Source organism: Carettochelys insculpta, chromosome 1 (assembly GCF_033958435.1).
Source record: "Carettochelys insculpta isolate YL-2023 chromosome 1, ASM3395843v1, whole genome shotgun sequence".
Taxonomy (NCBI): Eukaryota; Metazoa; Chordata; order Testudines; family Carettochelyidae; genus Carettochelys; species Carettochelys insculpta.
In genome coordinates, this window is record NC_134137.1 from 127,724,406 (window position 1) to 127,747,683 (window position 23,278).

Genomic DNA, 23,278 nt, shown 5'->3' on the forward strand with positions numbered 1-23,278 from the left:
TTTAGGACCAGACCCACGCAGAAGCTACCAAGAAGTGATGCAGTGAAACTATTAAGCGACTGCCCAAGTTAAAAATAGATGGCCCGCTTTTAATTTATGTAAAGGTCTCTCTGGTGCTTTTCACGGAGCACATAATGTAGAATACGTTAGTGTGTCGCTCCTTAAGTACAGTCTGAAGAAAATTGTACTGGAGACTGCAGAGAGGTATGAAAATGGCCTCTTAATACAGGGAATTACCTCTTGGATTAGTCTTTAGTGCAGGCTTTATTATTATACTTACCACTTCATCTTCAAAGTATACATTCTAATCCTCCTATCCCTCTGAAGTAAGGCGAGGAAAAACCATATAGAGAGAGGGATAAACTTGACTAGTTTAAGCACGTCTATCTGTAGCTTATGGAAAGTGTCTGTGGTGGTGCCAAGGTAAAAACTCAGGTGTTCAGGCTCCATAATGTATGTGTGTGTGTGTGTGTGTGTGTGAGAGAGAGAGAGAGAGAGAGAGAGAGAGAGCAAGAGCATTACACGCTTGAGACAATCAAAACAACCATGCCATTTTTAAACTCATAAATGTATTTAAAGACCTGGGAGGAGACTTGGACAGGATAACAGTAAGAAAGCAAAGCATAGTGAGGAAAAACCTTGTTCCAGATCAAAAAAGCAGTCATGTAGCACTTTACAGACAAAATTTATTAGATGATGAGCTTTAGAGGGACTGACCCTCTTCGGATCTGGAAAGTCTGATGAAAGTAAGCTGGCACAATGAGAATTTAACAGACAGAAAAAACTAAATGAAAACTGATAAATCAGCTACATAGAACAGAAGGAGGGTGGTGGTGAAACAAGGTGTGGTGGGGAGAGAAGTAAAACTAGCTAAAATGTCAACTTCGGAGTCCCATTGTTTCAAAATATATTTGGAGACGTATGGACGTGTGATTTGGTTATATTAAATGAGGTCTGCTTTGTAAGCCTGTGTCTGCATTAGCACTTGGTAAATTTGTCTGTCAGGTGTGGGGGGAAAAAACACCCCTTACTGACAAAAGTGCCTCCATGGACAGCCCTGTGTCAGTGGGAGATCCTGCTGCTGTTGCTTGAAGTGGTCTAATTATACTAGAAGGAGAGCGCTCTCTTGCTGGCCTAGAGCAGCTCCACTGGAGACCCTGTTCTGCGGTCAGAGCTGTACGATAAATATAGCCTTATACTAAGTATGTCTATGCAATGCAATTTACAGAGGTGCATCTCTGCTGCTGCAGCTGCTCCATGTAGTGTAGCTGCTTTTTGTTGTTGGGAATGAGGTCTCCCAGTGATAAAATCAAACCGGCAGTAGCTGAGTTGCCAAGAGCGTGCTTCTCATCATTTTAAATTTTTGTGGTTCAAACCTGATTTTTTACGTCTCTGACCAAAATGGAAGTGTAGACATAGCCTAAGTGATAACTTGCTTTCCTGGGTCTGGTTAATAACTCCCTAATGCCCCTTGTATTAGGCTTCTTTCTCCTTTCAATGATACTCTTCTGTAGAATTATTTTTATTTTTTAATTCTATCTCCTACATCCAGCTTGCACTTGATGCCTTTCTATGACGCCTTGTCGTAGTGTGTCTTTGCTTTTCTGTGAAATTTCTGATTCCATTTAACTCTGTTTTTTTTTACCTTCCTTATCTGTGGCGTTTTCTCCTTTTAGTTTTTTTTTTTTTTTTTCCTGTTTCTCATTTAATTTCCTGGGCCCTCATCAAAAGGTGTCCTGTTTCTTAGGTTAGGTCTGTGCTATAAACTTCCATGGAATTTTTGATTGGGGCATGAAGAGACATGATTCATGGCTGACAGTAGCTGTGCAGGCAAAAAAAAAAAAAAAAAAAAAAGCTATGTCTACACTACATTCCTCTTTCAAAAGAGGAATGCAAATGAGGGAAATTAAAAATGCACATAAAGCACTGATTATAATCACAACTCATTTACATAATCTCATCCAATCACTTTTTGGAAGAGATATTCCGGGTGAGGGGAAGCAGTGTAGACAGGGTTCATTCAAAAAGGGGAAAAAAAACTTTCTGAACCTTTTATTCCTGGAAAAAAAATTAGGTTTACAGGATCTTTCAAAAAAGTTATTTTTTCCCCAAATGAACGCCATCTACACTACATTTTTTTTCAAAAAAAATCTTTTCTGAAAAAGCGATTGGATGAGATTATGCAAATGAAGCAAAAGTTTTGTAAATCAGTGCTTGATTTGCATTTTTAATTTTCCTCATTTGCATTCATGTTTTGAAAGAAGAATGTAGTGTAGACAGTGTGTACTACCAAAAATTGTTTTAGCTGGTGTAGTTTATTTATTGAGAAGGAGGGGGAGACAAACAGGACTAATCAGTAAAGCAGATCTGATATAGCTTTTCATACCTGTGGGTCTAAGCTATGTGCTTGTAGTTTGTGTATGTCTGGAGAGGGATCCAAGCAACTTGTACTTCATTGGCTCTTTATTTATTACTAAAGAATACAGAAGACATTTAAAAGTGCTTAACAAAGGTTGGTAAACAATCCTGTTAAACAAAATACTATTAAAAAAAGAGTAATGTTCAACAGTTGGATTACAAATAAGTACTAATATTTCAGTTTGAGTGGCTGTGCAGATGCAAAAATGGATTTTTTTAAAAACTTATTTCTCACTTCTAGAGTTGAATAAACACATTTACTTCCTGTTTATAAATATACAGTTGACTGACTAGATGTGTTTTGTCTTTGGGGAGTGGGGGAGAAGAAAGACAGACAAGAAAAACCAATACCTTCTCTTGCCAGACTGTCTTTTCTTCTGTAGCTGGTAATGTCCTTTGACTTTGTTTAAAGGAGGGAATTGTTTGGTTTTCCCCCCCCCCCCCCCCCCCTTATTAGCTAATTACTTGGTTTTATCCTTATAATGCTCAGGATGGCAGGTGTTCTGTGACTGAAGAAAGGGCCATCTGACATAAAACTACATATTCTGAAAGGAGAGCATTATTCCATTGGAAGAAGCTCAGGCTTAAAAACTGTAGGTTTTGATGATATTTGTATCTTTGAAATGACTTCTCATTTTTTTGTTTCTTTGGCTGTGCCTACCCTAGCCTGAAACTTCAAAATGGTAATGCAAATAGCCATTTCAAAGTTTACTAATGAAGCGCTGAAATACATATTCAGTGCCTCATTAGAATGCCAGCAGCCGTGGCACTTTGAAATTGGTGTGGCTTGTCTAGACGGTGCTCCTTTTCGAAAGGATCCCTGCAACTTCGAAATCCTCTTATTCCAAACAGCATGCAGGAATAAGGGGATTTTGAAGTTGCCGGGGTCCTTTTGAAAAGGAGCCCTGTCTGGATGCGCTGCGTGGTGCCGAGTCAATTTCAAAGTGCTGCGGCTGCCGGCATTCTAATGAGTTGCTGAATCTGTATTTCAGTGCTTCGCTAGTAAACTTTGAAATGGCCTTTTGCATGGCTATTTCGAAGTTTTGGGCTAGTGTTGACATAGCCTTTATGTCCATTTTTAGATTGTGGGTTTGTGACGACAGAGAGGAGTTTCACTTGTTTGTAAAAGCTTCATATACAGCAATGACAGTGTAAAAATTCCTTAATGTGTGCAGTTATTTTAGGTTTGCAAGAGAACCCTCCTGCTTCCAGTGTTGTCTTGTTCAAGGGTTAAAATGTGGCATCCTGTTGATGAATAATGAGGGGATTTGTTGAGTTGCAAGCATAACACAATCAAAATAGCCTATCAAGAGGTAGGCTAGTGCATTTGAAGCTGGCATAGGAGAAGGCCTTGACAACATGACCAGCTAACACCAGTTCCTGTATAGCAGCCTACATTTTTGATGGGTTTTTCTAAGGGCTCTTTTTCCAGCAGAATTCAGTGGAACTGAGTTCTGCCACCTTTTTTCCTGGCGCTGCCATTTCTTTTTTTTAAGAGGTGGCTGGGCACCTCTAAGCCACATGTAGTTCTTCAAGCAGCCACTTGCAGCTTCTGCCACTTTGCCTGCAGCTCCCTGCCTGCCAATGAAAGAACAGGACTCAATTTAATTCTTTTAATGGCCAGCACAGGCTGTTGAACCAGATAAATTAAGCTCTGCCCTTTCATTGTGTCAGGTCAGAGGGCTGTGGGGAGATGTCGCTGTGTAAAAGGGAACATGGCAGTGGTGAAGGAGCAGCTGCAGGTGGTGCTCCTCTCGAAATGTAAGCAAACCTGGGGGCTGGAGGGAGGGGATTTTTAAAGGCTTGGGGCTGTGGATGGGGGTGAATAAAAGCTGGTGGGTTGGGGCCTTGGGGGAGGAGGGGTTAAGGATGGCGGTGGGGATGGGGTTTAAAGCTTGGCCTTAGGGGCTAAAGTCTGGCCATGGGTTGAAGCATTGGGGATGGGGGGGAATGGGATTGAAGCCTGGCTGCAGGGTGGATTGCGTGGGTTAAAGCCTGGCTGTGGGGAGTGGGTTAAGGCTTGCTGCAGGTGGGAGCTGGAAGGGGGGCATTAGGGTTAAAGCCTGGTTGTGGGGTTAGAGCCTGGCTGTGGATTGAGGTGTAGGAGGTTAAGGCTGGCAGCGGGTTTGGGCCAAGGGGGAAGCAGCAGGGAGGTTAAGACTAGTGGTTGGTTAGGGCTGTGGGGGTGGGGTTTTACAGATGTGGGGAGAGGGGCAGAGTTTTGGAACTTTTTTCCTAGAAAAAAAGCACTGTTTTTCTATTTATAATGTTACCACAATGTGGAACAAATCATTTTTGCCCATAAAAATATAACTTCTTGGGGTGGAAGTCATCTTGCACCATGTCCTAGCTTGCATGCATTTAGGGCTCCAAGTGTGGGAAAGAGATTTGAGGGCTTGCAGCTGCCAGGAGTGAAGTCTACCTCAATGGCTAAGATAGTCAGGGAGACTACTTCAGCATTCCAAGTGGCTCTGCAGCTGCAGACTACAGCACCTGCTCCCCCAGCCCACCAAAAATATTTTCAGGAGCTTGCTGTCCATTGCAGACATCTGCTGGTTTGATACTTTTGGTTATAAAATCTTTTTGCTAACATATCCTCTTATGTCTTCATGCTTTGACCCCCTCAGAAACATGGGGGTGGGAGACATAGGCTAGTTGAGATTCCTGTTTGCGTTATAAGTTCAACGTATGGTATTTCACTGACATCACCTGTGTTGGCAATGTCTAGGTAGTGAAGAAGAAAGTCAAAAATCTTTTTTCCTCAACTTTTCTTCTAACTTTGAGAATATAGTCAGGGTCCCTGTATGTTCAGGGATCGAATGCAGTCACAGGAGGGGGGACTCTCAGTGGTTGGCCAGTTGAGATTCGGCTACAGAAGCAAAAGGCGTTTCTGTAAATTTTTTTGCCATCTCTGTGGACACTGTACTTTTTCTTCCTTCTAACGGGAAAAATGGATGTTTGCATTTTCCTCATTCACCTCCCATGCTAAGCAATGTGGGAAGATGATCTCAAAGACCAGCGAGTGTACCCAAAATGCTACCAGGATGAGGGAACTGTGGGATAGGTTCCCAACATGCACTACTGCAACAGTTGGTTTGCCTATTGAGTGTGGCAGCAGTAAGTTGACTTTGTGAGGAGCACGTGGGGGGGGTGAGGATGGTCAAATTGGAATTTATAAATTCCAGTATTACAAAATCAATATTGAATTCATCTTGTAGTGTAGACTCAGCCTTAGATCTAAATAGGAGCACAGAACACGGAGAGCCAGGACTGGTGGCTGTAAACAAACTTTGAGACCATGGAAAAACTTGGCCACACCCAGATCAAGTGGATATCCAGCTAACTAAAACCTTGCTGGATGAGAGAGTGCCAGATTAGAGAGGTCCAACCTGTAGTTCCCTTCCTTCCTGATTCAGAACTAGGGGACGCAGCAGAGAAGGCTGAGAAATAGTCTTGTGCAGAACCATACTAGTTCTAGTATGCTGGGAGATAAAGGACTACACAAATGGCACTGTTGTCTCCTTCTAGGTCAAGTGAAAGTTGCATCTTTGGTTCCCATAAAAATAATTAGCAACTAACACTCCTTTGTTTGGTGCACTTTATTTACTTCGGGAAGAAGTTGAGAGAGCCACTTTTGAGAAACATCTGAGAAAATACTATTTTGCATAAAATTAAATAAAACCTTAGGCAGGGGGAAGTTTTTGGTTTTGTTTGCAATAAGTCTCATGCATGTCTTTTATCTGTCTGATCTACCACAGTGCCGTGAGTTCCTTTTTTTAAAAAATACAAAAACGAAACAGAAAAACACTTTAAACTCAAGTAACTCTTACAGGAAGATAAGGCCTTTTCAAGTCAAGAGTCCCTAAGTATTGTGAAGGCATGCTCTGACAGATAGGCATTTCAGGTATTTTTAAATAGTGTTTTGTCATATCCCAGAGTAATGCTTGGGATCTAAGGTGAAGCTGATGTCTGTTACATTTGGCAATATGTTCAAGCTCTCTTTTTTTTTTCCCAAACTGCTAATAAAGACTTATGAACTAACAAATGGATGCTTTTGAATGTGTGTTATAGAAACTTCAAAGCTTAGTAAACTCATATTGATCTTTGTTTGCTAAATTAATCTTAAAATCAGCATTCCATTGTCACCATGGAATGGAGCATACAGGGCCTCAAGTAATCCTGCTTTTCCAGAGTTTTAAGCATTTTCCATTAATTTGTACATCGTTTTGGTTTTTAACTTCAAAGGATTGAATTGCATTCAAGATAATAAACTGGAGTACGTGTGCATTCTGTTAATTTGTTTGTTTTTCCCCCAACAGGAACAGGCAATACAGTGGTAATTATGGTTGGCTATCCAAAAGGGATAGAAATTTTGGAGCCAGTACGCAGAGGGATTCCAGTAAAAATGACTATTGGTGTTGGCACGAGACATGTACAAGAATATATCAGTGGACAGTCAGTTGTGTTTGTAGCCATTGCTTTTATCACCATGATGATTATATCTCTAGCATGGCTCATATTTTATTATATACAGCGTTTTCTGTATACAGGGCCACAATTTGGAAGCCAGGTAATTGACAATGGTGATAATTTTAAATGTAACCTTATGCAATTTTTAAAAACTTTTGTTTTTTCTCTTCTATGTGTTTCCTCTAAAATTCTCTGTCTGGACCTGACACTAACTTTATTGAAATATTGTTTAGCAACATATTTTCTTGTCTGTGACAGTCCGTGGATACTGCTTAGAGTGAATGTTTTTAATACTTATAAGCAGCACATAAATAGACTTGAGATGTCAGTATAGCTTTAATAACTGGATTTTTATCTGAAATCTGCCTCCTAACCGATTTGAATGCTTAATTTAGACATGAGCAACAATTTCAGTAAAACTTGAAAGAGAAATATTTGCTTAGTTCTTCCTGGTTGAGATGTATCAATTTTCTTCCTCTTAGCTAAAGCTAACTTGGGAAATTGCTGTCTCCTCCTTTTCGCATCTTCTGTTAGAGCACTCTGAGTAAAGTTTAATGGAGAGAGCTGATGAGCCAGCCATTAATTTAAGAGCATTAATTCAGTAATATATTATAAACTTAAATGCATTGTAAAGCTTTACAAAAGCTGATCTTGAAGCAGGCAGTGTTACTGCAGTTTGGCCACAACCTGCAAGTGTACTGCAGGGGGTAGGGGGTGACCAGTGTGTTGGAGCAAATTATCTGTGCCACTAGGACTCAGAGCTAGGGGGAGGAAGAGGGAGAGGAACAGATCACTTTCTATCAGTTGCAGCTGTAGCTGCTTCCTCTGCTTTTCAAGAGCACTTCCTCTGTGCTTACTGGCCCAAACTAAGGGAGGTGTGGCCCCAGGATGAGCCAAAAGGGACTGCATAGTCAACTTTGCTTTTTTAAGTAGGTGCTGTTTGAAGCTTCTGGAGTGGATTACTGGGGTGAAAATAGATCAACAGCTCCCTTAGTATTTCAGTTTTCTTACTCTAAGACCCACAAATTGAGGGGAAACCAACACAGGGCACAAGAGAGGAATCCACTCTTCTGAACAAGTCCCACATAACCCACAATCTTGTACAACTTGAGCTATTTTGAGAGCTGCACACTTTTTAAAAGTGAACCACCAGTCTAGTGGATTACACAGGAAGGTGACATTGAGAGCTACCCAGTTCAAAATGTGCCTTTGTTACTGTCTTACATGGGGAGGCAATCAATCATTAACTTGCTTCCCAGTTAGTAAAATTAATACAACTCATGGGCTATGTCTACACTAGCCAAAAACTTCAAAATGGCCATGTAAATGGCCATTTCGAAGTTTACTAATGAAGTGCTGAAATACATATTCAGCACCTCATTAGCATGCGGGCGGCCGCAGTGCCACGCGGCTCATCCACATGGGGCTCCTTTTCAAAAGGACCCTGCCTACTTCCAAGTCCCCTTATTCCCGTTTGCTCATAGGAATAAGGGGACTTGGAAGTAGGTGGGGACCTTTTGAAAAGGAGCCCCGTCTAAACGAGCCGCGCGGCGGTGAGCTGCGTCAATTTTGAAGCGCTGCGGCCGCCTGCATGCTAATGAGGCACTGAATATGTATTTCAGCGCTTCATTAGTAAACTTCGAAATGGCCATTTGCATGGCCATTTTGAAGTTTGGGGCTAGTGTAGACACGGCCATGGAGATGTTATAAGAACCAGAGCTTTAAAGTGTGTTGAAAATGAAGCCTTGTGTAAGTATTAGGTATTACAAACAAGAATGTTTCCTGGACTTTGTATTTGGAGTCCAAAATAAATTGGGTGGTGCTGGGGAAATACTTTCATATCTATGCAAATTAATAGCTGACAAATCATATACTCTGGCTTTATAAAACAGATTAAGTATAATAATAAACATGAAATGAGGGGCTTCAAGATAATGATTTGTAGGATGACATTCTTAGGCATGCTTTACTTACAGCATTGTATTCAGTCATGCAGGTAGTCCTATTCGCTCAAGTAGAACCGCTTCTTTAAGCGTTACAGGATAATGCTCTGAAACTGAGTAGAAGGCATTTAAAAAAGTGTCTTGGAATCGCTAAATTGATGGGTAGAGTTTAAAAATAAACAACAAAAAACAAACACACCCTGGGCTTTTGCAGTTGGAAGCAAGTATACTATTTTGAGGAAAAGCCTAAAAAGTAGAAAAAGTGTATTAAAAAGTTAGATTGACTAATATCTTGCAAATAATAAATTTGTATAAATAGTGGTTTGGGGTTTTTTTTGTTTTTTGTTTTTTTTTTTAAATTCCCCCTTAAAACATTGAACATAAGTGGTGTAGATATCTTATGTCCTCATGCTGCATTTGGGTTCTGAGTATGTACCTTCATTCACCTACACCAGTGAGGAGCAACCCCTGCTAGTGAGTGGGGCACATGAGTGGCCCTCCATCTCTGTGGGTTGCAAGATTTTTTTGTAACCAAGGTAGTCTCCTGGGACAGGGCAGTCTTGCTCACTGCACTTGTGTAATATAATTAGCCAGGAGCACTGACTGGCTGCAGAGGAAGTGCGTGGCTCTCATTGTGTTGTGTGCAATCAGCATACCCTTTGAGTCATGTGCCCTTGTATGTGTGTGTCACACTTATAACACTAGTAGGAAAAAAAGCTTAAGTGGATGAAAACCAGAATCTGGTAATGTCAACAGTAAACATGAAGTCCCGCTGGGCTGCAGGCAATGTTCTCTCTAATGTTTTCTAGCCATGGGCAAAATCATTTTTGTTATATGCACCAAGACATGCAGATGTGCACCACCAGTAGAAATACATGCTATCAGCTGGGTGGCTCTTGAATCTCTCAGGTGTGAGTGCCCAAGTGCTCAGCTTACAGCAAACATTGGCTGCAGTTTGCCAACAATTGACCTACGTGGGTCCAAATGCAGGATTGAGAACACTAAAGTTTTTTAACTTTAATCACTGTTTATACAGTGTCCCCTTAAACTGAAGTATTTTTCCTTAGCTGTTTTGTGTTACAATAAGGGTCATATAAATGCATTTGCAGCGGAAAAGAGAACCTGAGACCCAGACTGAGCAGAACAGCATTTTTGCTTCATCTAGGAAAGTCTCTATTTTTAATCCTGTTTTTTATATCAAGAGTGGCTGTTCCAGGAGTGACTGCTTCTTCCTCCCCTTGCCTTCCTGTTTTACATGTGGTTGTAATTTTTCATGGGGTATGATGCATCTTAAATGTAGAGATTTTTGCATTTGATATGGCTTAAAACCTCCTCAGGTTAAATGACCTTTTCTGTTCCCTGTCTGTCAGATCTCTTGGTAAGATAAGAGATAGATGATCAGTATGTTGCAGATATCAAGCTGTGTCCTTAGATTCCTTTTGACTGTCTAGTATTCACCATGGGTGTGTCTACACGGGCGCAAATCTTTGAAATAGCCACTGATCGGTATAAGGGGATTTCGAAAGGGGCAGGGCCTTTCAAAAAGGACCCCCATGTAGCCGTGCTGAACCGGAAGCATCCTAATGCTAATGATGCGCTGAATATTCAATTCAGCGCCTCATTAGTAATCTTTGAAATATTGCTATTTCAAAGATTTGTGCCCGTGCAGACACAGCCCATATGTTTGCTCTTGTATTAACTATGGTCCTGTTACGCTTTATCTTTTCTCTTTATACTGGTTTCTTATGAAATAGAGAATTGATTGTTCCCTCACCCCACCCCCAATTCTTTTGCATTTCACTACTGTTCTAGCAATAGATGGTCCTGTATTTGCTTTAGTTTCCCATAAAATGGGAAACTCGCTCCTTAATGTACCTTGATGGGCAGAAGGCATCATTAACTTAGTATCATGCCAATAGGTGGGAATTTCCTGAATGTATTCTGAAGGCTTAGTAAACTATCCCCCAGTATCTAAAGTTTTTCTTTGAATTGGTACACTTTCACTTAAAGTTGCAAATAACAAGCAGATCTATAAACCTTTAAAAACTAATAAATGTATTAGGTAATGAGCTTTCGGGGGTAAGACCCACTTCTCGTTCAGGACAGAAATAAGAATCCATGGTGTGTGGATATTTTTGGGAAGCTACAGAATAAAACTGCTACCTCTCTTTATTCACTTTGGTTAACCTTCTTTTTAAACATTCTTGTACCACCTTAAGGGCCACAGAAAAGAAACCAAGAAAGTGATCAACCAGCTTCAATTGCATACGGTGAAACCTGGAGATAAGGTAACTTAGTAACTTGTTTTGATTGGTCAAAATATTCTTTGCAAACTTCATTTTATTTCGGGTATTAAAGATAAAATTCTTTTTGGACTATCGGAACGCATGACTGTCTTATCTCCTTTGTTATTAACCTGTTCTGTTTAGAAAACAAGTTGAAAAATTAAATCCTTGTTACTGTCTATAAAGCAAAGGCAGATTTATAACTTAGAGTAATAGCAAGTTGAAAACTAATTCGAAAGTCCGAATTAGAGGGGATTTTATATCTTTCAGTTACTCATGGGCTAGGTCTGCACTTGCCCCCTTCGGGTAATCAAACTGATGGGAGATTACTAATGAAGCGCTGCGCTGAATATGCAGCACTTCGTTAGGCTAATTCTCCCCCACAACAACTTAGAAGTGCCTGCGGCTGCGTGCCATGCCAGCACTTCGAAGTTGCCACAGGGGAGAACTAGCCTGATGGAGTGCTGCATATTCAGCGCAGCGCTTCATTAGTAATCTCCCGTCACCCTGATTAACATGCCCCCTTTGAAGCTGGGGGCAAATGTAGACATAGCCTAGATGAAATAGTATCTTTATGAAAGAGACTGTATTGAAAATGTGAATGCCAGTATTTTGACATCTAACAAGTTTATTTACCAACATAGGATCTTGGTTAGTACCAAATATCAACATTAGAGTTGAATTGTGCAATATTTCCTATGATCTCTTGATTATACAAGTCCATATATTACAAATTGGTTAGTAGTGATGCTTTATTTTCTTAGGATTTTAAAATAGGAAGAAATACAGTTGTCAAATATCTTAACGTGTTTCATTCCCAGAGCTTTTTACGTATTTCTAGTCCTTCAGGGATGAAGAGGAAGCTTATTTAAAATGTGTATACGCTAACAAAGCTTGATGTATCGTCACTTGAAATGGCATGGCAAGTTTGGGACTTTTTGTCCCAAATGGTTTACTTGGTGAGACTAGGGGTTGGACTTCCCTGGTTCAGCAACCTCACAAAAACCTTACTGGTACCAAACGAGGGAGTTTGCTGGACCAGGGAGATCCTGTGACTCTGCCATGGCCCTGTGGACTCTGGACCGCTGGATGGGATGCCAACCCCCTTGACAGTAGGCTCCAGCCATGGAGCTTTCTGGCCCAGGAACATGAGCGGGCCATAGATGTTGCTGGGCCAGAGAGTCCTGGTTTTTTGAGGTGCAGACCGGGAAGATGGGTGTAACCAACCAGGCTTGGGTTCCCCAGAAGCAAGGCTGCACCCAGAAGGCGAGTGCTATATTTGGTTTATTGAAAGCGCGTGACACCTGCAATGGGAGCCCTGGAGATGCCGCAGTCACCAGTGGGGGGGAAAACCCAACGCGTCGGAACTTCGCTCGGGGAGAGGCTCTGTAACAGGCCTCCTAACACTAGCTCATAAAGCTGAACTCATTAACATAAGATTGCCTAAAATTGCCTATGCATTTCTTATTACTATCTTTTGTGACCTACTGCCAGCGTAGCCTTGAAGTCTTGGCAAGCGCCCCTTGTTCTGCAGTAGTTCCCATGGCCGTTATTTTGCAGTTGTTCACCTTGCACAGACTGGTCTGTTTAGATTCTCCTGAGGATTCACAGAGGGGTGGGACTGCACTCTCGACCGTTACAATGTCGTCTTGCACCCTACAATGGGCTACATTTACCTTACTGGAGCAGGTGTATTTCTGTGAAATAAGTTTTATGTAGCGGCAGTGTCTTTCTGTATGGGCAGATGTATATTTTGTTTTCCCTTTGATTCAGTCATAATCACAACAGTTTCCCTTCTGTCCTTTATTGTAACAAATAGTGTAGGGCTTTGAATGTTGCTGTACTACTACTTTAACACAAAATGTAGGTGCACTTTAAATATAGGTTAGATTTAAGCATTTTTACTGTTTGCATCTTTTCGGAGTCTGGGGGGATTATTATAAAATGGATTTGATTATGTGCCACACGTACCGTGGTTGGCATCTTCCCCTGCATTTGGTGAAAACTATCTGCAGCAGTAAATGTTCTTACCAAGTTAATGTTAAATGTACAGACTAACAGCTAATATAGAAATATTACATGTAACAGTTTATTTAAAATGACTGTTACATACAGGGAATAGAAGTCCTGGCCTAATCTCCAATCTTATGTGCGTTAGTAAGCGTTTTCAGTAATGGACACCCATACTTGAGTAACCTGCAAACCATAAGACTTGCATTGTCTTTTTATGCTAGGACCCTGCTATTCTGATATCCTTCATATATTTGTTCTTGTATATAACCTAGTTAAAATTGATTACATGGTATACAAAATGTATTCATACTTAAGTTTTTGTTTAGTGTATGTTGCAATGATAACTGTGAAAGAATTAAGACATGTCCCAATACATGGAGAACTCTCCCAAGATGTGTAAATTGCAAGAGTAATTGCATAATGTACTCTGACTACAGTTCAGTGCTTCTAAAACCTACAGCCCAGTCAGCATACAGCTGTGGCTAAGTGGCATCTTCAGTGCTGAACAGAATGGGTGGGTGGATGGATTCAGCCCAGTCCTCCTCAGATTTCTCGTGCAAGCCTGTTTCCTGCAGAACTATGGGAGAAGGTTGAAGAATCAGGATAAGGCAGCTTTTATTAGCTCTTGTGACCTGAGTTTTTTCTGTTATATTTTTCATACTTAAGGGGAAGCTTATACATCTGGAGATTGTTGGTATTTGTATTTTTAGCTTACTTACTAAAATGTATGCAACCTATTCAAATACTAGCATTCAGAGAAGTTAGACACCCAAAAAGTACTTGGATTGACCTATAGTCACAGTGACTGAAGTCTGGATTCTGCAAGCCACTTTTTAGCTAGAGATGTTTGACATTTTTAAACCATTCTGTTCAAATGATTGTACTGTATGACTCATGCTCTAACTTGTGCATTTAAATGTGTGTCCTTCAGGGTTTAGATGTTGATGCAGAAAATTGTGCTGTATGCATTGAAAACTATAAGCCAAAAGATATTGTCCGAATTCTGCCATGCAAGTAAGTTTTTTATTGCCTTTTAAAATCTATTATCATGCTTTCCAGGAGCCCTGTTTTAAAATTTTCTTCTAGAAGTCTCAGCCATTTCTGGAGCATTAGGGTTATACATCTCTACAATGCACTTAAGTTGTGCCATCTGTTTGGCCAAAAACACATGGAAGGGCCTGAGGAGATGAAAGGCTGAACTCCACAAGTATGATAGTCCAAGTGTTAAACTTGTTAACTATTACATTTCTGTATTAAGTGTATATGTTACTATTACTCATTCTGTTGGACACTGTTTTTGGAGTGAGAAACATTTTTTCAGTTAAAGGAAAAAATATAAAGAAAACTATAAGACAATAACTTGGAAAAATTCTCAGTGACACTTGTAAACTAATTTGCATGTGTTTTTAGTATTACTGTGTTTTGAATATAAAATATTTATTCTCCATATTAATGTTTTGATTGGTCCTAAAATGGTCATTTCTCTAAAAATGCCTGTGTAATAAGATATATATCTTGGTTATATGACAGAGCAAATATTAGCTCTTGATTGGTAAAGTGTCTTTCTTTTGTAAGGATAGTTAAAGACCAGATCTCAAGTTTTTGTATGTAGATTTTTCTATATACAAGTTGGACCTCCCTGATCTGGGAGCACCCTTAGGACCCAAGTTGTCCCAAATGAGGGATTTTGCTAGACCATGGGAGGCTAGTACCACCTGTCGTCATCTCCTCCTCCTCCCCCACCCCCCCGGGCTGTCCCTGCACAGTTGCTGGGGGATGCTGGGTGCTCTGGTCCAGGAACATCCTGGGTCCTGCTGGACCAGAGAGTGATGGCTTTAGAAGTTGCAGCTTGTATTGCCAGATACTTCAAGTGGTTATATATTGTGTAATGTCTGTCTAGTACTTTTTTTTAAACCTTAACCTTTAAATATGACCCTACTTCCTCTTTTTTAATCGTTTGGGGATATGAACAGATTCTTTAAAGAACTATGCTAATAAATATTCTATCACTCTACTTGTCCATTACCTTCAAACTCCGGCAGACAGTTTAATATATTGAATAACTACTAAGATTTAAAAGGTTCACCTTTGAATGTACATAATCTCTTGATGGATTTATTGTTTCAGAAAGCCTATTTAATTTTTAGCACATCCATGTTTTAAAAATATTAAAACCAAGTGTGCTTTGTTTTTCTTCAGACACATCTTTCATAGAACATGCATTGACCCCTGGCTTTTGGACCACAGAACTTGTCCAATGTGTAAACTAGATGTCATCAAAGCTCTGGGATATTGGGTAAGTTACATATTTATCTAGTTAAAACTATGATACAGACATTAGAAACAAGAGGCAAGATTGTACATAAGCCTGTTACTAATTCAGAGCAGTTGTTCTTGATGAAGCTCATGTTCTCCAGATTATCTCCTGCATAGGTACCAGGGGCATTACTGGGGTACAAGAACCCAAAGAAAAATGTGTGATGTATTCTATTATACACTAATACTTAATATTACACTTAACAAAATGAGAACTGACTTACCCTTAGTACTTTTCAAAAGTAGGAAATGTGTTTATTTTAGGGCTTGCATATGTCATCCTGTGGAAATGGATTATTTCTTTGCCTCTGCAACAGAGTTCTTGTGTGATGGTAGACAATCATATAAACCAGGTTTTGACAGAATGGTACCTTCCCCTTTCCATAGGATTTCTGCAAAGACACTGATATATGCTCTTATCCCCTGGTCCAGGAACCATTGGCCAAGAGATTTTTGGGCTTGGTACTGTAGCACATTAACTGATAGATTTGGTCTAGCAAACCTGTTCTACATTCTTATGATCAAGATTTGTGCAGTAATTTACCTGTTCTGGTCCTTAACTCAGAGTTGGCGGGGGGTTCTTTTTAAAAATGAAAATCTACATGCTGCCTTTAAATAACTGGTCTGGAGTGGGGCTGGGGATGAGGCGTTTAGTGTACAGGCTTCCCAGATGGGGAGAGGATTGTCTCAGCTCTCTCTTACTGCAACAACTTGGTTCCAGGTGAGAAACGCCCGTCCATGGTTGCTGCCTTGGGTAAGGCCAGAGGAGGTGTGTGTGTTCCCCCCAAATGGGGCAGGTCTAGGTTTGTTTGCCCCCTGTGCTTTCCAGCCAGAGTGAGGAATGCAGTGAACAGTGCACTTCCCCTTGCTCCCTGATAAGGAGAAACATTGCTGGCTGTTACTGTATGAATTTGCAGGGGGCTTTAGCCATCAATCTTCCCTCAAGAGTGCCTTGGGGTAGGAGGCTCGGGTTTGAGGCAGTCAGAGGTATAGGGCACACCCACAGCCAGCCTCTTTCACTTGGTGATTCTCTTTTCTGTATGGTGTTATGGGAAGCAATCCCATTCCAGCCATATCCCAGTTTCCTGACACCACAACCAAAGCCCTGCCTTGCTTTAAGTTATGATAAAAGGAAGTCGCATACCAAATTTGGTGGTTGCTAGCTGTTACTGTTGAGAAGCAGGTCTCGAACATAAACGCTCTCAAATATATAGCAGAGAAATCAACTCTTATGCTATGACAAATGTCAGAGAAATTCAATATTTAAAGGTTAATCAAAGTAACTTCCTTTTGCAGCTTCATTAAACACTTCTTATCATGTCTAAATAATTACTTACTGAATATTTTGGCCTACTTCTGAAGGGTGACACTGAAGATGCGCTTGAACTTCCAATACCTGAATCAATAAGTGGCAGTGTATCGGTAGGAAGCTTGAGTATTGCTTTACCAGAAGATGACAGAAATGAAATAAGTGATTTGTCAGCCTCTACAACTAATGAATCTGTGTTACAATGTAACAGTTTAAAAGAGGATGCAGGTGAAACCACAGCATTACTTGGTGAGTACAATGTAATGTTTCAAATCGGTGTGTAATCTATAATATTTCAAGATAGGCATTCCAGTCTGTAGAGTGACAGTATAAAGCTATGGAGTCAATCACAAGCATGGTTGAAGCCCTTCTTTTATTCAGAATATCACCAGTGGGATTTGTGGCTTAACATCCAATATTTAAGTTCATCAGCCACTTCCCTTTATAGTTTACAACCATGTGACAGGCAGTTTTGGCTTTCAGTTAGTGAGACTTGTATCTGTGCCATTCCATGAGTCTTAGACCATTGTAATATCATTACCCCTCAACCATTCACCTATCTAATGCTAATTTATGGCTAATTTTGTATGCAGTTTTGACGGAGGCTGTATTGATGTGAATTACGTGACCCAGCTGTCGCCATTTATCCCATACACAGATCAACACAGCTTTCCCAGCATCTACCCCGCTTTGTTGATATTCATTCACACATACCATAAAACTAGGTTTTCATTAATCAGTGAGAGAATCGTTTAACTTCATGAATTGGAACTTTAAAATGAAAAGTTTACATCAAAATTCTCAATACTCTGATGTGTCAGGTGATGAATCTAGTGGGTAGTACCATTTTCTGCTAACTCAGACTGGGAATCTTAAGCTGGAACAGTTTTTTCCTTCTAGACTTTGTCAAGATGGCAGCCTGACATCATGCCAGCCTTTGGGAAAACTGGGATTCATCAAGGGATGATCTAATAAGCAATTCGTGATGGGAGGATTGTTCTTTTTGTTGGTCTTTGGATATGATTTTGGTGTTTGAGGAAAATGTAGAGATTCTGTTTTTATTTCTTATGTATCTGAAACCTGTGGTTTCAGAGTGGCACTACATTGGTATAAATTTGAAAGACTGCATTAAAGGAGAAGGAATTAATGTAGGTTTTTGGGGGTACTTCAAAGCTATTGGTAGTCCATGTAAGATTAAGAAAATGACCACTTTTTGGATGTGTGCCAGCAATTAAGTATATCTCCATATTATTATCTCATAGAGCTGGAAGGGACCTTCAGAAATCAATGTCCAGTCCCTTGCCCTCTCAGCAGGACCAAGCACCATCCCTGACATATTTGTGTGTTTTGTTTTTTTTTCGTTTTTTTAAAAATCTATTTGCTCCAGGCCCGTAAATGGCCTTCTCAAGGATTGAACTCTCAACCCTGGGTTTAGCAAGCTAATGCTTAAACCGCTGAGCTATCCATTTTTTTCCACTTCTATTCCCCCCCCCCCCCCCCCCCCCCCCCCAAACAGCTGTGGTCTTACCTGGGTTATGATTCCTAGAGCAGAGTGAATAATTTGGCAGGGATCCTACCCTTTTAAGTCTGTAAAATTTAGCACAGTGAATAATGTCTCAGAAGGGGTTCCAATGGTTGGTTAGCCTGTGTTGTACTTTTGTAACAGTTGCAATTTTAAATATGCTAGTTCACCACTGACAGGACCTTTCTTCTCTGGAACAGTTGGTCTGGTAAAGACAGTGGAAAAGCAGTAGTATTCCCAATTGTCAGGATCTTTGTCCTTTCCAGTTTCTAATCCTTTAGCTAAAACTAAGGCTTTGAAGGTACCGTTGGTAGAAAAGGGCTGACTGTTTGAGACTGAAAGTTATTTTGGTATTCAGTGAATCGCTTCTGAAGATAGCTGCTGTTAGCGGTGTCTGCTCCGAGGCATCAGATCAATCAGATTCAGTCATAGTCTCTGCAGTTCTGAATTTGAAACCCATGTTGGTTCCTGGTTTTTCGTTGAAGTCCAGTGTTTTTTGCAGCCAAGCATTAAATGGAATGTCTCTCCACCTCAGAACTCCTTTAACAGGCTCTGTACTGGACTCAGTAGAATTGAAAGCATTTTGTTCAGAGTACAGGTTTCTAAAACAGAGTAAATGGCTTTGCAAATTTAAATTTGCAAATCTGAGAAAGTGACTGTGTCCCCAGTGTAAGGGGCTTGATGGCATCTGTCGTCTATGTAACTCCCTTTTCATGTCCGAATAAGACTGTTGCAGCATTTGGACATCTCAAGTCTACGCATCCAGTAGGGAGAGTCTTCAGATAGTTAAGTGTGCTTTGTTGTAGGATGTCTTTTATTCACTGGTGGTGGATGAAAAGATGTGAAGTGGGATTGAATAGGACACAATCTGTTAGGATCGGATGCATCAGATGCTAAAGTGGATAGGGAGCACGTTTAGATTGGATTAGAATCTGGAGTAGCTCCGTTTTTGGAGAAGAAAACTAGCATGTTGGAATTAAGAGCATTCATTTGGCTCTCATTCCTTCTTTTCTTCCTTCATATGAAAGAGAAAGTTGTTCAGTTAGCATCTGATAATGCAGCAGTTATGTATTGCATGAATAGACAAGGGGAACTTCATTCTTTCCAGTTATGTGCCAAAGTGGTGCTTTTTTTTCCCCCTCCCCCATGAAATCTGGCCCTTAACCCTTCATTAAGCAGAGGACAGCATTGTGTTAGTCTCAACAGAGACAGTTCTCCGATTCACAAGTAATCCCTGTATTATCGGGTAGCTGAAGACGACGTCTTTTTCTCATTGGGGACAACCCAGCTGTTTAGTGTAGGAGTTAACAAAGTATCCTTCACTTTTAGAGGGGGGAAAGTACATTGGACATTGACTGAGGGTCTGCCTTCTGCACTGGGGAAAGTGGTATCTTTATAGTTTCCCTTCTATCCCAGTGATTCAGAAAGTGGTGAAAATGTGTTTGTCAGGACAGGGCTAAAATGATAGTCATTTCCTTAGCTGAGCTGAGATGACAAAGGGGACACGGGTCTGCTTCAGCTCTCAGATTGTACATGTCTCTTCCTGGATCTCCAGCTCTTGTCAGAGCAGGAAAGCAGTTATTTTTTTCGTAGGATCTTTGTCTGCTTAATTTGACAGTCTGGGCCATCAGACTGTGACTAGTATTTAGCAGTCATGTTCTTCATTGGTACAGAGTATACATTTTAATTTTAGAAAACTATGTATTAAATGTTACTATTTAAAATGGACTAGATTTGTTTGTGTGAGGGGAAAAGTCATCTGATTTGCCCAGTGGCAGTGTCCATACCCAATATTCTGGAATATTTACTGTACTTAAATCTCAGTTGTCTGACTTCTTTAAAAGTTCAGCTGGTTCAACATATTTTAGCATATGTTTTGGTCAGTGTAGACTGAACCTCTCTAGTCTGGCAACCTTGAGACCTTACCAGTGCCAAACAAGGATTTGAAGGACCATGGGAGGTCAGTATTGTCTACCAGCATTACCAACACTTCCGCTGCTTACTGGGCTCTTAAAAGACATTCTGGGTAAACTACACCTAAATAAGAGCACAGAACACTTGAGACCCAGGACTGGTGGCTTGTAAACAAACTTTATGGAACCCCAGGAAACTTGGCCAAACTCGTGAAAAGAGGTTGTCTGGCTAACTAAACTGATGGCAGATTACAGATGATGTCAGATGAGAGAGCTGGACTAGAGAGATACAAGCTAAAGTTGCTGGTTGAACGTGATTCCATTAAAAGACTTATGAAATGGTTACTTAATCACATCATCCTTGAACCTCTTGACGGAGTGTTTTTTATTAAAGCAAGCTTCATTATTGTTACCAGCCAGAAGGGTGAGTGCATTGTGCGCCCTGATAGCTGACTTGTCACTTAAAATTTTTCAGAGAATGTGGTCCTTAAATCTGATCTCCACTTTTTTACCAAAAATAGTGTCTGGTAAATCAATTGTCTGGCATATGAAATTCATTCTCTTGCCCATCCCCAGCACTAATAAAAGGGGAGTTTCCATTATCTTTTCAATGTCAGAAGAGGTCTTGCATATAATTTACATGGAATTAAACATCTTAGGAAGTTTTTGTGTTTTTAATAATCATGTGGGTCATAGTAGATGTGCTCAGACTATTTCCAGTTGTATTAAACAGTGCATCTTTAAGCACTAATACACTTAAATTTCTGTTCTTTCTTCTTTCTCACGGCAGGGTCTTCAGCTTGCCTTAAGTAGGTTCCCGTTAGAAAAATCGGCAAGGCTGCTATGTAAGGCCGTGTCTAAATTGCTAAGATATGTCGGCAGAAGATAAGCAAATTGTGCAACACATTTGTTTATCTCCTGCTGACAGTTCTGTCGGGAGAGGCGTTCCTGACATTTGGCCCATCTACACAGGGCTGAATGTGGGGGGAAATCCCCTCTCCTCCCCCCTGTCGAGACATACCTTCTTCCTTGTGGAACGAAGATGATCGGGATGTCGGCAGAACGCTTCTGAAGTGACAGACTTCTGTCAGGAGACCACCAGGCTCCAGACGGAAGCCTGCAGTTAACACGTTCACTGAACACTGCTTTGCTTCTAGAGGGCATGCTACAGTTAGCATAGAAGTTCACAGTCATTATTTGACAGTGCTCCCATCTTTGGGGGAGGGTTCAACATTGCTTGTCAACATGACCATAAGAAGGAGTATGCAGTGATACTCAAACAGAAGTTGGTAACCTGAGACCAGTTTTCTTTTGAAATTACTCTGCATGTTCATACTCGGTCTGCCTGAAATGCTTGGAGAAATGGATACAACTGCCAGATCTGTACAGTCTTTTAAGCCTCACCTGAAGATGATCCAGATAGTTTTTTCCTCATGGACGCAGCCCTGAGGCCTCCATTTGCACCAAGCCTGTCAGACATAGCACCCTGTACCTTGGCACCAGTAAGGAGTGCTTTTCCTGCTGCACTAGAGTCCCAGCACTGATCACTACACATTAGGGTTGAGGAAAAGGTACAAAAAACTCGGCTGATAAACTGTCCCTGGCATCAAAGACTGCTAGTCATGGAGATTTGAGGTGAGTGTGATGTAAACCAAGGATGCTCTGTCTTAATTAAAGAAGTCAGCACTATTAAGTCTGTTACTGGAGGACTTGTCTACATACGCAGGCCAGTGCAGGACCTACATTAATACCAAGCAGTCCTCGATACCAACCACACCAGATGTGTTTGCTGCTGTCAGAGATTTTCTTTTGCCTTTAGTACCAATATCACCAGCCATAAAGGAGTTATTGGTTTTGGTGGTCATGAGGGGACCCATTGGATCTCATCACTTGGTACTATGCCCTTTTAGTACAAGTTGAACCTCTCTCATCTGGCACCCACGAGACCTGACTGTTGCCAGATGATAGAATTTGCCGGTTGATGGGAGGCCAACATTTCTACTGCTTACTGGGTTCATAGAAGACACTTAGGGGTAAATTACAGCTAAATGACAGCACAGAACACAGAGCCAGGACTGGTGGCTAGAAATAAACTTTGTGGGACCATGGGAAACTTGGCCACACCTATAGGTAGTCTCCTGGCTAACTATAATCCAGCATGATTTTGAAGTTTGCTGCATAAGTGTTCTGAATTAGAGAGGGTCAACCTGTACTATCAAAATGGAAATAGACTTTTTAAAAACAAACAAAAAATCTGTCCCCACCCCTGGTGGCTGTCAGACATAGGGCCCCATAAATTCTAAGGATAGCTCGGAATAAGAGGTGTAATTTGGTACAAATCCTTGTGTGTGCTGTTTTTAAAATAGGGGTGACAAAGTACGGTTTGATGTTGCTTATTAAGGATCATCTCATTCACATGCATTGCAGCTCTTGAAGTGTTGATTTTTGTAATTGAATTTGGGAACAAATGGCTCTTCTCACTATTTTGGTTGCAGACCCCTGTCCTAGAGGGACATTTCCAGTTAACCCATCCCTAATAATACACTTTAATGGTCATCCACACATAAAAGCCTGAAATTGTATGAGGACTTTACATCACATGGCCTCATGCACTTATGTGTACAACAGACAAGGCTGCACCTCTGGCCTCTCCAGAAGTGGCCAGCCGCAATGTAATTGTCATACTGCCATGGTCTGGACCCCGTATTCCTAGTACTTTCTTGGGTTCTTTCTGTCAATTGATGGTTGGATCTGCTAACTTTTTATGCCAGTGTTCCCTTTATACACCAACTGTCAATGACAGTGTCTGTACTCAAGTGGGAAGCTCACCTGAGGCCATTCAGAATTTAAGGTGTTGCCTCCCTCTTAAGGTGGCACAGTGGCAGTTCATGCCCGGTATGCAACGCTGGCCCAATAACACACCGAGAGTGGAAGAAGAATCTTTATTTGGCATGCCAAGTAAGGCGCAGGGGGATCTCTCCTCAAAGCCTGCACACCTTGCAACAAGAAGTGAGCAATACTTATACCTCTCTCCTCCTTTGTTCACTCCCCCTCCCAACAAACCAGGGGAGAGTTTCTCATACTCCCTT

At 40.9% G+C, this 23,278-nt stretch overlaps 1 protein-coding gene across 5 annotated transcripts in view; it reads left to right on the plus strand.

Annotated features, from left to right (window-relative positions):
• The window catches only part of RNF149 (ring finger protein 149), a 35,750-nt gene that overhangs the window by 779 nt on the left and 11,693 nt on the right, over nucleotides 1-23,278 (plus strand). For all 5 annotated transcript variants that reach the window (XM_074991489.1, XM_074991500.1, XM_074991517.1 and 2 more), the window contains exons 2-6: nucleotides 6,738-6,988; nucleotides 11,051-11,119; nucleotides 14,061-14,143; nucleotides 15,329-15,425; nucleotides 16,808-17,003. In XM_074991489.1, coding sequence (XP_074847590.1) covers nucleotides 6,738-6,988; nucleotides 11,051-11,119; nucleotides 14,061-14,143; nucleotides 15,329-15,425; nucleotides 16,808-17,003 — 696 coding nt within the window. The remainder of the gene's footprint in view (nucleotides 1-6,737; nucleotides 6,989-11,050; nucleotides 11,120-14,060; nucleotides 14,144-15,328; nucleotides 15,426-16,807; nucleotides 17,004-23,278) is intronic.